Source organism: Haliotis rufescens, unplaced genomic scaffold (genome assembly GCF_023055435.1).
Source record: "Haliotis rufescens isolate VD_foot unplaced genomic scaffold, xgHalRufe1.0.p SCAF_3, whole genome shotgun sequence".
Classification (NCBI taxonomy): Eukaryota; Metazoa; Mollusca; class Gastropoda; order Lepetellida; family Haliotidae; genus Haliotis; species Haliotis rufescens.
The window spans coordinates 18,190,396-18,204,955 of NW_025964001.1; the positions used below are offsets into that span (position 1 = coordinate 18,190,396).

At 41.6% G+C, this 14,560-nt stretch overlaps 1 protein-coding gene across 2 annotated transcripts; it reads right to left on the reverse strand.

Moving 5' to 3' along the window:
* Nucleotides 1-3,104: 3,104 nt before the first annotated feature.
* On the reverse strand, nucleotides 3,105-13,945 carry LOC124137028 (malate dehydrogenase-like). 2 transcript variants are annotated; one of them, XM_046503126.2, is made up of 8 exons: nucleotides 13,795-13,945; nucleotides 11,742-11,851; nucleotides 10,814-10,910; nucleotides 9,095-9,225; nucleotides 7,701-7,793; nucleotides 7,224-7,325; nucleotides 5,894-5,984; nucleotides 3,105-4,431 (listed from the first exon to the last, which is right to left on the reverse strand). In XM_046503126.2, exons 1-8 carry the CDS (start codon nucleotides 13,817-13,819, stop codon nucleotides 4,427-4,429), a joined length of 654 nt encoding a protein of 217 aa, XP_046359082.2. In that variant the 5' UTR covers nucleotides 13,820-13,945; the 3' UTR covers nucleotides 3,105-4,426. The 2 variants fall into 2 exon arrangements, with proteins under 2 accessions (XP_046359082.2, XP_046359081.2); XM_046503125.2 differs by lacking the exon at nucleotides 3,105-4,431 and having other exon boundaries at nucleotides 4,438-5,984.
* Between the last annotated feature and the right edge of the window lie 615 nt (nucleotides 13,946-14,560).

Below are 14,560 nucleotides of genomic sequence, written 5' to 3' on the forward strand. Positions count from 1 at the left end.
CAGCATGGCTGTGTTCATTCAATTATTGCTGTAGCGAGTCCTTCGCTACTGTATGGAGCTTAGTCATATTTACCGTTTCAGGTATCCAGTAACAACAAAAACACAAGGAAATGCCTTGACCAGATATTTGTCTGGATCATTGGTGGGAAACAAAGGGGCATAACTCTTAAACAGACTAATTCAGTGTGCCACAAATAAACATGCATCTGTTTGTCATTCCGCTGGGATCAGGGAAAGCTTGACATTTGCAGCTTTACACACTTTTGTCGGTGGTATTATTATGATTACTGTATGAGAAAGTTAATATTTACAGACACGAATCAGCATGGAAAAACGCTGGTGTTGTGGCCGTGAATCTCAACATCAGGGTTTATTCCGCTTCAATCGCTTCAAATCGTGCTGAAACCTATCAATCGTAATGCATACTTAGCAAATCATATATATATTTAATGTCTGCAGATGTATTTATTTTTAACAGTATTATACAAATTAACGCCGTTACATCATCAAGAAAGTATTCACACAATGAGCGTTTATTGTCCTATTGTAAACATAGACTTGATAGAGGCGTCAATCATAATTAAATACTTGTCATCATCATTCAGGAATTCTTCCAGTATGGCATCTAGCTTCCACGTCAAAACCGATGACGTCAACATAGCATCCCATATTGAAATTCAGCAGGGAAAACTTATCTACAGACATTTTGGCTTGCCTTATAAAATAGTACCATTTATATATTCATACGCTTAATGGGATTATGTGGACTTGTGGGAATTGAATGGAAATCGACGAGGTAGGCTGACCAATCAGATTGAGGAACACACTAACTATTTGGTTTACAATAATGATTTCACGCACCTGCATCGGTCGTGACGTAATGTGTCATGACGTCAGATAGATGATGACGTCATGGCCTCCATTGTTGACGTCATTAGAAAACATTCAGCTTCACCACATGGTTTTCGATACAGAAGCATTACCGCAAAATGGCGAATCATTAAGAATGTTGACGGTTACAAACTTTCAAATGTTTTTAACGTGACAACAGCTTCTAGTCACAGCTACAAGTCATTATTCTCATTCAGAAGTCCTACATTTAGGTCCAAGTCCGAAAATATATGAATATATGCAGACCTGTCCAAAAAAGGGTGTCGGAGCACACATTTGTATAACCTGTATAAATAGGGAAGAATAGAAGGAATGCTTTACACACAATAAACTCGTGAACAACTTTTGAATCGGTTGCTCACAAGTTATTCTCAGTGTCTGTTTGTTTGTTGTTGTTGTCTATGGTGGCGGTCTGTAAATTATCGAGTTTGGACCAGACAATCCAGTGATTGCCATCACAAGCATCAACCTACGCAATTTGGATACGATGACATGCGTCAAGCAAGACAGCGAGTCTAACCACCCGATCTCGTTAGTCGCCTCTTGCGACAAGAATGGGTTGCTGAAGGCCAATTCTAACCTACCCGTGAAGATCCGGGGTAGAAAAGGTTTTCAGCAACCCATGCTCGCCGTAAAAGGCGAATATGCTTGTCGTAAAAAGCGACTAACGGGATCGGGTGGTCAGGCTCGCTGACTTTGTTGAAGCATGTCATCGATCCCAATTGCGTGGACCGATGCTCATTGTGTCAATCACTGGATTGTCAGGTCCAGACTCGATTATTTACAGACCGTCGTCATATAGCTGGAATATTGCCAACCAAACAATTCTAACCCGGGTCTTCACGGGGGGAGTCCAGAGCAGTAGCCCAGCTGTTTGTCGTTAGAACCTATTTTACGTAAACACGTTCAAAAGTGCGTTAATTTATGTTTGTGTTATTTTGTCGCCAAATGTTTTTCTTGCATGAAACTGTAAATTAATCGATGGATCAGCAATCATTTTACTGATTGAATAAATATGTTTGTTAACTTTCAATTTAAATTTCGTGTGCACGTATTGAATTATTGTTTTGTATTTTGAGACTCAGGTTTTGTTAGCGTATTTAGGGGAAGATATGTCGTTGCCAACCTGTTTAATTAAATATAAACTTTCTTCCGTTTCAGACAAAATGGTTTAGACCTGATAAAATTTTGCTAAGACCCTCGTGCAAAATGCGATCTTACCAATACGGCTGCATGAAGCATATGAGTAACGCAAAAACCTGTTTCTAATTTGTTGGTCAACACTTTTATGAAATGTCTAATTAAATTTATATTTTGTATAAGTAAAGAAAAAAGAACCCTTCACAGAAGGGCAGGGAAGGGAAGGGAAGGGAAATAACCATGTGACTTGTCATTCCCAAAACCATTTGTTACTTAATTATATATTCTTTTATAATGTCAACCGACCGACATGACTTTGTCGATACTTTACACACACAAAATATTTTGAAAGGATTCTTGTTATTCTATTTCGGAACATTTGGCTCCTTATAAACCCATAAACCACGTTAGTATACAATGATACTTAAGATGACTTGCGTTACAAAACCCACGTGTGTGATCTGCCATTCTGGCCTACATCTACAGGTGTGGTCGAATGTGCTGCGTGAAATGAATGCTGGTGACTGATCTGTGATTGCATCATGTGACCTCAGACTTGCACGTTCTGGTCATAGAGCTTTCAATGCAAATGGCGCATTGTGAAAACCCTGTAGGATTCATAATGTGTCTCCAATGCAACTTAATTGAGATTGGTAATTTGACATCATCTTACGCATTATTGATGAACCAATTGACATATTACGTATGTGTATTGTTACGTGACGCAGTTGCATGAGTAGAGGGCTTAGAGTTGTTGAGAAGTCACCTTAACAAGAGTGAAAAATTGAGTAAGTTTATCGACGCTTTGAGCAATATTATAGTCATCTCGTGCAAGACAGGATGTGAGGACTTCACTTATCAACACTGCAATACTGCTAAACGAATTGTTAAACCCACTCACTCACTCGTAAATAACTGACAATGTATCCTATTTGCGTATACACTGATGATCTATCCAATACGGCCCCTCCCTAACAACAGCGTATAAATTAATGAATAGCTTATGCTATTCCATATTTTGACTTGTACCATATGTTACCGTGCTTTTTCAGGTGAACAATTGACTTGCCTTTGTATGTGTTTGTGACGGGTGCCACCGGTGGGGCAGGATACGCTTACCTTTTCGCGAACCACTAGTATCACCTGGTTATTCACACACAAGTGCTCATGATATAGTCGGAATCGTACAATCGACTCTACTTTCGGCAGGGATTTCTTGTGCATGAATGTGGAAAGGGTTTGTCGCATATTTGCTTTTGCTTGCAATTTTATTTTATTAATGTTACCTTATGTACAAGTAGATGAACAATTTAGTATTGACATACTGTAAAACGTGAAATTAATGCGTCTCCAAAAGAATGCGACCACTGGCCCCTAGCCAAAAATGACTTGTAAATAGCCGCATCGTTTAGAAAGTTCAAGTCAGAAAGAAAACCCATTGTCATGAAGTATTTTCAAATACAACCCATACGTATTGTGTAAAATTGTGCACGTGTGTTTATCAATGGCTCACTCCCAATTGTCAGACGTGCCAATCATCAGACAGTCATTGTGACCAGTATGACTGCCTGGTCTTACCTACTTAATTAATAAGCACCTCCCGACTGTTACTGGAATGCAAAGACTAGCCCGGGCTCGGTTGAAAGAAAAAATGCAGTTAGATCCGCTGTCTGTCGTATAGAGCTCCTAAAGCCAATTAATGCAATAGTGAAGACCAAACTAACTCTATTTCTGAGAGATGGACAGTTTCTAGAACGTATGTAAAAAGAGCAGCCAAAGAAATTATATCAATTTCTAAAAATAAAAAATGAAATCATATCAATACGAAAGTGGAAATCGTAACAATACAAAAACATATATAACAAATATTTTTTTTTATCAGTACTAAAACACATAATAGATAATCGAATGGTAAACAGGTAACAATGACGAGTGCACTCCATCTTGCCTAATCCCGGTATAAGCCGTCTGACAATTGGGCCGTCTGACAGATGATCCGGTGAGTACCAAGGTATGTCCAACAGCAAATAACACAGATCCGTGAAAGGATCTTAAAATAATACAATCTGGGAAAGATAATAAAAAACTGAACAGAAACTTCACTGATATGTCAATATGCATGACATTCGAATGATTTCCATGACATGTAACAGTTACTTCGGAAAATTGTATGTGGGCCTGTAGACTTCCATATCTTATTTGCTTTCAGCTGCACACCAAATAGGTATCTAGAATTCCTATCATCACACGAACAACACTCAACCACCAGGTGTCATTTCCAGTGCAGTGTTACGGTGTGACGAAGTTCCGGCGGAAGTGGATAGAACAGAACGTCTCCGGCGAAAGTGTCAAGGTCACAGAGAAACAGTACCAAGCCTTAACCTCAAACATTTCGTCAACCTGAAAGTTAAATTTGTTTTCAAGTCAACCTATTCAATCAACCAATAATAGATGCATAACCTGACAACACAGCGTACACGCTTTAGTCTAAAAACATACATCTGTGCTGAGTGCGGCGTTAAACAACCCCCCACCCCACCCAATTAACTGCTGTGAAAGACGTCCTCCGTGGTCCAGTGGACGAAACGTCTGCCAAGAGAGCGGAAGGTCGTGGTTTGATACCAGGCTGCGTCATACCAAAAGACGTTAAAGGATGGTACTTGTTGTTACCGTGTCTTAGAGTAGGATATCCATGTTAAACTGCGGAATGGTAAACTTCCGGCCAAAAGAAACTGATCACCTCGTTCAGTGGCTCGATAAAACGAAACAAAGACAGGTGTTCACTATATGACGTTTATCGTAATGAAAGAAATACTTTTTCGAGGTCCTTACAAACTTGCAATGCCATACCGAAAGTGGACTTGCCATAAGACCGATCGAAAGAGACATGGGGTCAAAATAAAAATTACATTAACACGAGTCAAACAAATTTCACTCAGAAGGTGCTCATTAAGTCAAATCATGTGATTGTCACCACCTGCATAAATGTACACCATAACACGTCTCTTTATGGGTGTCGTCAGTCGCCGGATGACGTCAGCAGGAATTCTGCGTCACTCATCCAATAAAACCTGTCCAAGCTGCTGTCTGTTTGCTGCGTTGTCTCAGCTGTCGATCAAGATGATCCCAGAGATGCTCTATGGGATTCAGGACTGGTGAACATGCTGGCCAGACAATATGTTGACCTCAACGTTGTGCAGATATTGCTGAACAAGTCTGGCGGTATGATGTCGTGCATTATCCTGCTGCACAAGGGTATCCCTTGGCTGTCCACGTAAGAATGGCACTACAACAGGTCGCAGCACTTCATCAATTTATCTCTGGCCAGTCAGATTCCCACGGATGATGCTGTCCACTGACCGCAAATACCGCCCCATACCATGACGCCGCGACTTTGTGTTTTGGTGAATGTTTTCTGATAACGTTCTAACTTATCGCACCGTCTTTAATTCAGATAAAACTAAATTTACAAGTGATAAGTTTCTTTTGCCCGGTAGTTTATATATGTGGGTTTATAGCACTTTAAAACCAGACTAGTTCAAACAACCACACACACGCATACCCAAACACACATTCACGTCGTTATAAAAGTTCAATTATCTTGGTCGCGTCGTTGAACCCCATTTCACCACACCCTCAATGCTATACACTATAGCAAAGGTAAATGTCCAGTGTGTCAGTACCCGAATAACTTACATACATTTTAGATAAGGCTGATGCAAGCAGAAAATATGTTTATCCAAAGATGAGTCATTCTAAAAGTTTCCAAATATATTCCACTGGAGTGAGGTTATTCACGCATGAATATTCACAAGCTACAGTTATAGCCTTGCATACGAATGATGTTCATGACCCCTTTGACCTTGATATAATGCGTTGTTAGAAGACTGAAGAGACGTGTCTTGACTGCAACGCTCTGCCGCACTCTGTTGTACGGGTGATGGGACTTTTCTCTGCAATGAAAAATCATGTATATGAATCTAACGGTGTCATGGCGCCCTCGATAATATGTCCCTGTTCAGATTAGATAGACTGGATAATAAGAGCGGTGTCATTTTATCGTTGAGAATATTCACAATACAATTAATGCATCAAATGAAAATATTCATAATACAATTAACACATGATGGGCATTATGACAACTTTGGAATACACAATACAGAGAAGTATTAACGCATTTGGTCTACGAGAAGTGACGCAGTTCCTCTCCTTTGTGGTCGGTATACAGAGAACATACAGACTGACCAGGCAGAGTGCGTGATGCGTAATGTTGTAAAAATAAGCCGGTTGTGTTGATATAAGGTACAATATTAACCTGCTGTCTGTAGTATGACTTGAGGTGTGAGGTGAGATGAATTGGGATTTAACGTCGCGTCCAAGATTATTGCACTTATATAGCGACGTGCATGCACGTGTGTGTGTGTGGCTGCTTGTACTAGTCCGGACTGATGCCGATTTATGGTGATCGCCCACCATGCCGCAGTTTAACATGAATACCCCACTCAGACACAGTATACTGACTCCGAGCCGACCAGTCCTTGTTTTAGCCCCTTAATGCCGAGCGCCCAACAGGGTAACAACAAGTACCATCTTTTAACGTCTTTTGGTATGACGCGGCCTGGGATCGAACCCCGGACCTTCCGCTCTCCGGGTGGACGTTCTACCACAAGACCACGGAGGCGGTTAGTATGACTTGAGGTTTCAGAGACAGCTGTAACGTGATAGAGCGTGAAAACAATTTCGAACAGCCAATCAACATTCGTATTTTCTACACTATCCAATCAGGTGCATAAGCAAATGTTGTTAAATATCGACTGAGCATTTATGTACGCTGGTCTCTGTTGCCACGCACAGGTGTGTAGCACGGATATGTATGCAGATAAACGTCCGAAGGTACGGATAGTATAATAATAAACAAGTTACAGGTGAAGATCCGGGTTAGAATGAATCTTCACTAACCCATGCTTGTAGCAAGAGCTGACTGACTAGATCGGATGGTCAGGTTCACTGACCAGGTTGATGCATGTCATCGTATTGTAATAATTGTATAGATCGATGCTTATGATATCAATCACTGGATTGCCTAGTCCAGACTCGATTATTTACAGACCTTTGTCATATAGCTGGAATATTGACGTGTGTGACGTCAAAGCAACTAACCAACCAACAAACAAACAAGTGTGCATCATTACCAGTACGTGCTGCTGCTGTTGTTGTTGTTGTTGTTGTTGCATCCACCACGACCCTGTCTGTTTGCTGATAGTGTGAGCTCGGGACATGGAGCGTCCCATTCTCTGAAAGGATAAAATATATGCCATGCAAATCACCTGCATATATGTCATCTGCAGACCTAATCATTCAATATAAATTCTGTCTGCATCCCGAATCAATGTCACCATTATCAGTTTTATGTCTTTAATATGATCTTCATGGCATTAAAATCAAATTTATGTCACACATAAAGGCTTAGCTTTTTGTAAGCGATATAAGCTATATTTCACCCCTATGAACTTGGCTGTATTACAACAGCATGCCGGCGTGGATGTAATTGGTTCTTTACAACAACACAATGGGAATCTAATATGCACGAGTCATGTTTCCAGAGAATACAATATTCCCTGTGCTCTAAACCACTGGACGAAAGGAATAAATAGCAAGATGGCATTTACCTTTGAAGTCTCAATAAATAAAATATTGTCAACTGGAACATGTGAGGTGGACTTGAAGTCAGTGAAATCCATCTTTGTACCCACCACGACAACCTTCAAGCAGAGAATAATGTATCTCACATGGAGCGAGGCTCTGTAGCTATTTACTGTAACATGGTGTTTAAACATCCTAACAAATGAGATACTTAGCAATGCAAACATAGAAGTGAGTATGTGAGTATGGTTTTACGACGCTTTGAGCAATATTCCAGCAATATCACGGCGGGGGACACAAGAAATGGGTTTCACACATTGTACCCATGTCGGGAATCGAACCCGGGTCTTCGGCGTGACGAGCGAACGCTTTAACCACTAGGCTACCCGACCGCCCCTGCAAACATAGAAAGAGAAGGTACAACGAATAGTTCACAATGCAACACAGGCCATAGCAGTAAAAAGCAAAGAAGTCCCAAAAGTAGTATATCTCATTCTTCATAACACATACTTACTGTATAGCAAATTAAGTGCAGTGAGTGATTATGTTTTTACGCCGCTTTTAGCAATATTCCAGCAATGTTACGGCAGGGGACACCATAAATGGGCTTCACACATTGTACCCATGTCGGGAATCGAACCTGGGTCTTCGGCGTGACGAGCAAACGCTTTAACCTCTAGGCTACAATTAGACCGCCCCAATAGTAAAATGAATATTGCTACATGTAAAATGTTTTTATGACTTCCACGATGGACATGGAATTAGAATTTCGTGAGCAAATTCTAGAATAATCGCTGTTTTGATCATAAACACAAATGTCAGCTTCGTGTAAACCTAGAGGTTTCAGAAAAGATATATGGCAACATCATTGCAGGTTTTGAAAAATCAAAATACGATAAACTTATCGCTGACTAATGGGCCAAATATGGCAAGTATAATATGGCTGTCATGGCGGCCATGTTTGAAACGCGATTAGAATAATGTGAGCGTATTTGAGAGACACCATTTCTGGGATTGCCCATTACCCGTGAATACAAATGAACGGCCACTTTGCAGTGCAGTACTGATGTGTGTCTATTTTTAGTAAACTTGAACTTGATGCCGTTTATAACTTGTGGATGTCAAATGAACAATATTCCATGCATATATATTTAGTGTACTCTTACCACTGTCTACAATTAAAGCCATGTGTAGGACAGACAGCCACACGCTGTCGAGCGAGAAACGTTTCATTTCATTGATCTGATAAATTGCTCTCTCCCTTATCACTGGAATCAGAACTTTGCTGGATTCGTTGGTCAAAAATAGCAACTTCATCCGTATAACGGCCATATGTATTCAAGATTGATGGAACGTAGTGTATATAGACCTCTGAAGATGATATCATCATGTTTGTAGACACAGAACCTGACCACGTTACCTTCATGTTGGCTGGACACCGCAGTTGGTCAGTTCTTAAGATTGTTTGACCGCCAAACAGGTCAGTGGGAAGGGTGACCAGTAAGTCAACTCCGATCATGGCAAGGCGGAGATTGCAGTTTGTTGATATACCTACAGGACGAGGAATAAGAGTGAACTTTCTCTCGAGAAATACTAATGTTGAAATGGAATACTGCCCTATATCATCCGTGCAGAATTGCTACGTCGACTAAGATAGCGACCATCATTCACCATAACAATAATTTCAATTCGCAATGCCTATATATATTCTTTTCGGTGCTTCATACCGTTCTACGTCTAATAATGTTATACCATACAAACTGATGTACGAGGGTTGGTTGATAAGTTCTGGGCCTCACATAGAAGCAATTGGGTAAAAGTGAAATCTTCTGTCGTGGACATTACATGCTGTCAGAGGGTTTTCCACAAAAAAATCGAGTCAATTTAGCAAATTGTTTGGCTGTGACACGTCGGCAAAACACGCAGGGGCCTTTGGAAAATGTATAAACTTGAGTAACCTGCAGAGATCAAATACTTGCAGAATAAAGGCTCAACACAAAACGGCATTCATGAATAAATGAGTCCAACACTGGGGCAAAGGATACCCCTTTCTGTGCCACTGTACAGAGGTGGGCATCAGAGTTTATGCGTGGCACGGAGAGCCTTCAAAACTATCTTGTCTGGATGGTAAGGTTAGGTTATTTGTTTTTAACGCCGCACTCAGCAATATTCCAGCTATATGACGGCGGTCTGTAAATAATCGAGTCTGGACCAGACAGCCTGTGACGTCAGCAACATTGGAAGTGTTAATGAGAATCCACGATATGGTGATGACAGACATATTGCAATAGCTCAGTAGGCATTTCCCAGGAGAGAGTACATTCCATTATCAGAACAAAATTTGGTAAAGTATCAGCTCGTTGGGTTCCAAAGCTTCTGACAGAGTAGACACAATTTATGGATAACAACTTCTTTTTATGTTGTAAAGGCGACGTTTCGGTATAGAGCCTTCTGACACTTAATAAAAGATGCACCAGGCACAACATGTCTCGTGATAATCTAGCTCTGTTAGAAGCTGATTCAGAAAGGTTCTTGCCATGATTTGCGACCATGGATGAAACCTGGGTTGACCACTTCCAGTCCAGTGGAATCATTTGACATTTCAACCACCAAATAAGGCAAAGACTATCCCATACGATTATTCAGATTAAGAGAAACGGTTATGGCCTGGGATGCCGACGGTGTCGTCATGGTGGACTTTCTTCGAGAGGGCAAAATAATAAAAGAAGCTTATTATGCTGCATTGCTGAGAGGGATGAAATTAAGAACAAGAGGCGAGGGAAGCTGAGAACCGGTGTGCTCTTCATCAGGACAATGCGCCAGCACTAATCAGTCTACCCGGAAACCAGTTCGACTCGATCGATGGCTATAGCAGTTTAGTAGAGATATTTGACAGCCAAGAGGACTTCAACGAATGGCAATAGTGTATCAATGTGGAAGGGAATGATGTCGAAATGTCTTTCGGTCTATCAATCAACCCTCGTACTTGCATTTAACCATCAATTAAGGCCACGTAAGTCTGAACGACTGCGCTTTATCATCGGAGCTAAGTTATCAACCAACTTCCATTTTGTATAACGTGTTACATCCTTCTTCAAAGAAGGCATTCAGGAGTTAAAGTATGGATGTTGTTGCTTACCCCTGACGAGGGGGTACGCGCAGTCCATAATCTCCATAGCAACACCCCTCATGACGTCAGACCTCTCCTCCACGTCGTGAAGGACGATCTCGACTTCCTGGAAATTAGCTCAATAAATGATTGTTTATATTACAAAAGACAAGATAATAACATTCATGATCGTGCAACGGCTAGCCGATAGTTAAAATTCCGTCACTAACAAATTATCATAATAGTTCATTACTGCCATATATCATATCCAGTAGTTATCCGTAGGGATTCCGGGTAAGAGTGTTACAACCTAAGCTTGTCGGAAGGCCGGGTGACTGAGTGGATCGGGTGCCATGACATTTGTTTGTTTGTTTGTTGTTTAACGCCGCACTTAGCAATATTCCAGCTATATGACGGCGGTCTGTAAAATTAATAATCGAAACCAGACAATCCAGTGATTGACATAATGAGCATCGATCCACGCAATTAGGATACGATGACATGCATAAACCTAGTCAGCGAGCCTGACCACCCGATCCTGTTAGTCGCCTCTTATGAAGGGTGCCGTGACAAAATGATGTCAATCTCTGGATGTATGGTCGACGTCCTGTCTCGATTGTTTGCACATCGCCGTTATACAGCGGGAATAATGCTGGGTGCGGTGTTAAACAACAAACAAACATCCTTCATTTTAATGTCACACCATTGCAGAATGGGCGGTCCCCTGTTTTTACTGGATTGTAAGGGAGCTTACCACCCGATTCCAAAAAGAGGTTCTGGGAACCTGTTCTGACCCCGAATCCCCACAAGGGTTATCTGAAAGTCCAGTGTCAATCATTTACGAGGACGAAGTGGCAATTATCACCACCCGATCCCCATGTTATATAAACTGAGTGCTGTGACAATCAATAGACACAACTGGGTAGAAAATAGAATGAAGATAAGTTGTAATGTATACCTGTTCAGGGCCCGTCAAACATCCCTGCGCTATATAGGGAATCAAGGAGTATGCCGTCGAATAAGAAGCCGGTGTTACCAAAATCCGGGTTACATCTGACGTCATTGTTCCTGTTTGGTGACAGAAAAAATCAGTACTACAAAGGGGGATTTTATAGTCAATGCTGTATCTACAAAAAAGGTCTTAATAGTGAAAGATGTTTGAAACTGCAGTTATGGTATGCAGTTTTTGCGACTTTGTTTATTATTATTATTAGTTACTTGGTCCTGTGGGTAAACGCACAGTCACGGCCATCGTCCCGAGGCAAGGGAGATAACTGGCTGTAAAAGATGAGTCACGGCGGCCTCTAACATAATCGGGGAACGTGTATTTGATATGTACAACGATCACCGTCGTTGGGGTTGGGGCTGGGGTTGGGGCTGGGGTTGGGTTTGGGTTTTGGCTGGGGTTTTAGTTGGGGTTGGGGTAGAGGTTGGGGTGTCGTGGGTGAACCTTGACATGGCGGTGAATAACAACAGACAAGCAGATGGGGAGCATGACTAAAATCACTTTCATTTGGACCGATGTATCCTTCCTGCACATAGTACATTCATGGACAAGCGACACGGGTGGCACAGTCGCCTAAAGAGCCGCTGTATATAGTTGCGTTGCTTTGGCGTGCCAGAAACCTATGATCACGGTTCGAATCCCGGTTTTCCACGATTGTTTTTCAACATTTGTAATTTTATCAGCACCATACCCTTGTTCGTGGGTTTCATCAAAGTGGTGAATGTCTAAGACCTGCATCATTTCGGCAGCTGACAGCTCGTGATATAACAGAAATAATGTTCAAAGCGCTGTTGAACCAAACTCACGAAAGTCAAATTAAAATGAAATACTGAACACTGTTTAAATGCAAATGCAAAATACGTTACAAGATGGAACTTGTTGTTGCCCTGCCTGACGCTCGGCATTATGGGGCTTAAGGACTGGTCGGCTCAGCGTCAGTATACAGTGTCTGAGTGGGGTATTCATGTTAACTGCGGCATGGTATCTCGGCTTTAGTCCGGTCTAGTACAAGCAGCAACACACACGCACGCACGCACGCACGCACGCACGCACGCACGCACGCACACACACACACACACACACACACACACACACACACACACACATTGGCAATAAAAATGACTGACGCGCTGGATTTAAAGTTACCGCGCCGATGCCCGAGAATCAAATCCTTTTTCGTTTTAGCCTTGCCAACAAAATTGTACTCTTTGTGTGTTTCCTTACTGGGTAATCAAGAGATTCTTGTTCAGTTGTATCATACAGGTTGACGTGATTGTGGAATACAACTACCCAGAATTATTCTTATATAATCTGTGTTGCATTAAGAGGCTACGTATTGAGAGAAATCTAGACTGGTTAATTTAACAATATTCAACATACAGTCATGCCCGAAATTTAAAAAAAATGCAAAAACATAGCAATAGGCATTTATATGGCATTTCTTTTCATTTACACAGTCATATACACATGCCTATTTAGGGCTTCATCTTGAATCCATAGAGCCCCAACCGACGTGAACGACACTAATTGAGGACAATATATATTAAGACTAACAATTATAACAACGGGCACAATGACAGCTATATTACATCGCATCGCCACCCAAACCGTTTCAAATACCCGGCATATATAAAATTGTTTTTAACATCAAGCTATTTATATGTGGGCTATGCTAATGTTTACCTGTAGCTTATCACCATCTAGTATTAGTGAATATAAACGGGGTCAAGGACCCAGGGAGTTTGGGTGGGGTACATAGGAGCGCAACTCAACCCTGTCTGGGTCTGTCAGTGTGAAACCCAACCTCAGTCTCAGACACCTTTAACAGAGCCAACATATATCGTGTGTTGTTGTTAGATTCGAGACTTTGGTGTCGTCTGCGTCCCACAGTTTCAAAATCCTTGAATCCCCCGATGCATGTGCAGATAAATCCTAAAGTTTACAACAATGCAATGCTTTAACGACCTACTGTTTCCACGGCTCATTCCGCTATATAAGGACTCACCTCTTCGATGTTCAGGTGCCGACATTCGTTGTCGTTGTGAGGTCCAAAGTACAGGTGTGGATGACACAGGCGTTTGTAGCCATATCACGTCCAGAGAGTTTTTGGGTCAGCTGCATATGAGCATGCCGTTTGAATCAACAAAAACAATATTTATGTACAGGGGTGGGAGATTGTGAGTCAAGCTGTTAGACTTATATAGACTTATACCCCAGGTGTCGGGGTGTGGGTGCTGATTGGGGTGGATGGGTGTTCGGAGAGGGGACCCGACAAAATGCCATTCATTGCATGTGAGATGATATTCAATACACCTTTTAGGTGGGTTTAACGTCGCGATCGATATTATTGCACTTCTTTTGCAAAGTGTGTGTGTGTGTGCGTGCGTGCGTGCGTGCGTGCGTGCGTGCGTGCGTGCGTTTGTGTGTGCTAGTCCGAATTAATGATGCAGTTTTACTTGGATACCACACTCAAACAGTATACTAATCAGTCCTTATTTTATCCCCTTAATGCCGAGCCAAAGGAAGGGTAACAACAAGTACCATCTTTTAACGTCTTTTGGTATGACGCGATCGGGAATCAAATCATCGATCTTCCGCTCTCCGAGCAAACGCTTTATAATTGAACAAAGATAGCAATGAATAAATCAGTCTCATGAAAATCAGATTTTAGTTCTCGCTATCGCTAAACAAATGTAAAATCTTGGTCTAACACACTTGTGGAGTCATGCATATACCGTATCCCTGTAAAAAACGACCCCGCACCTATTCTT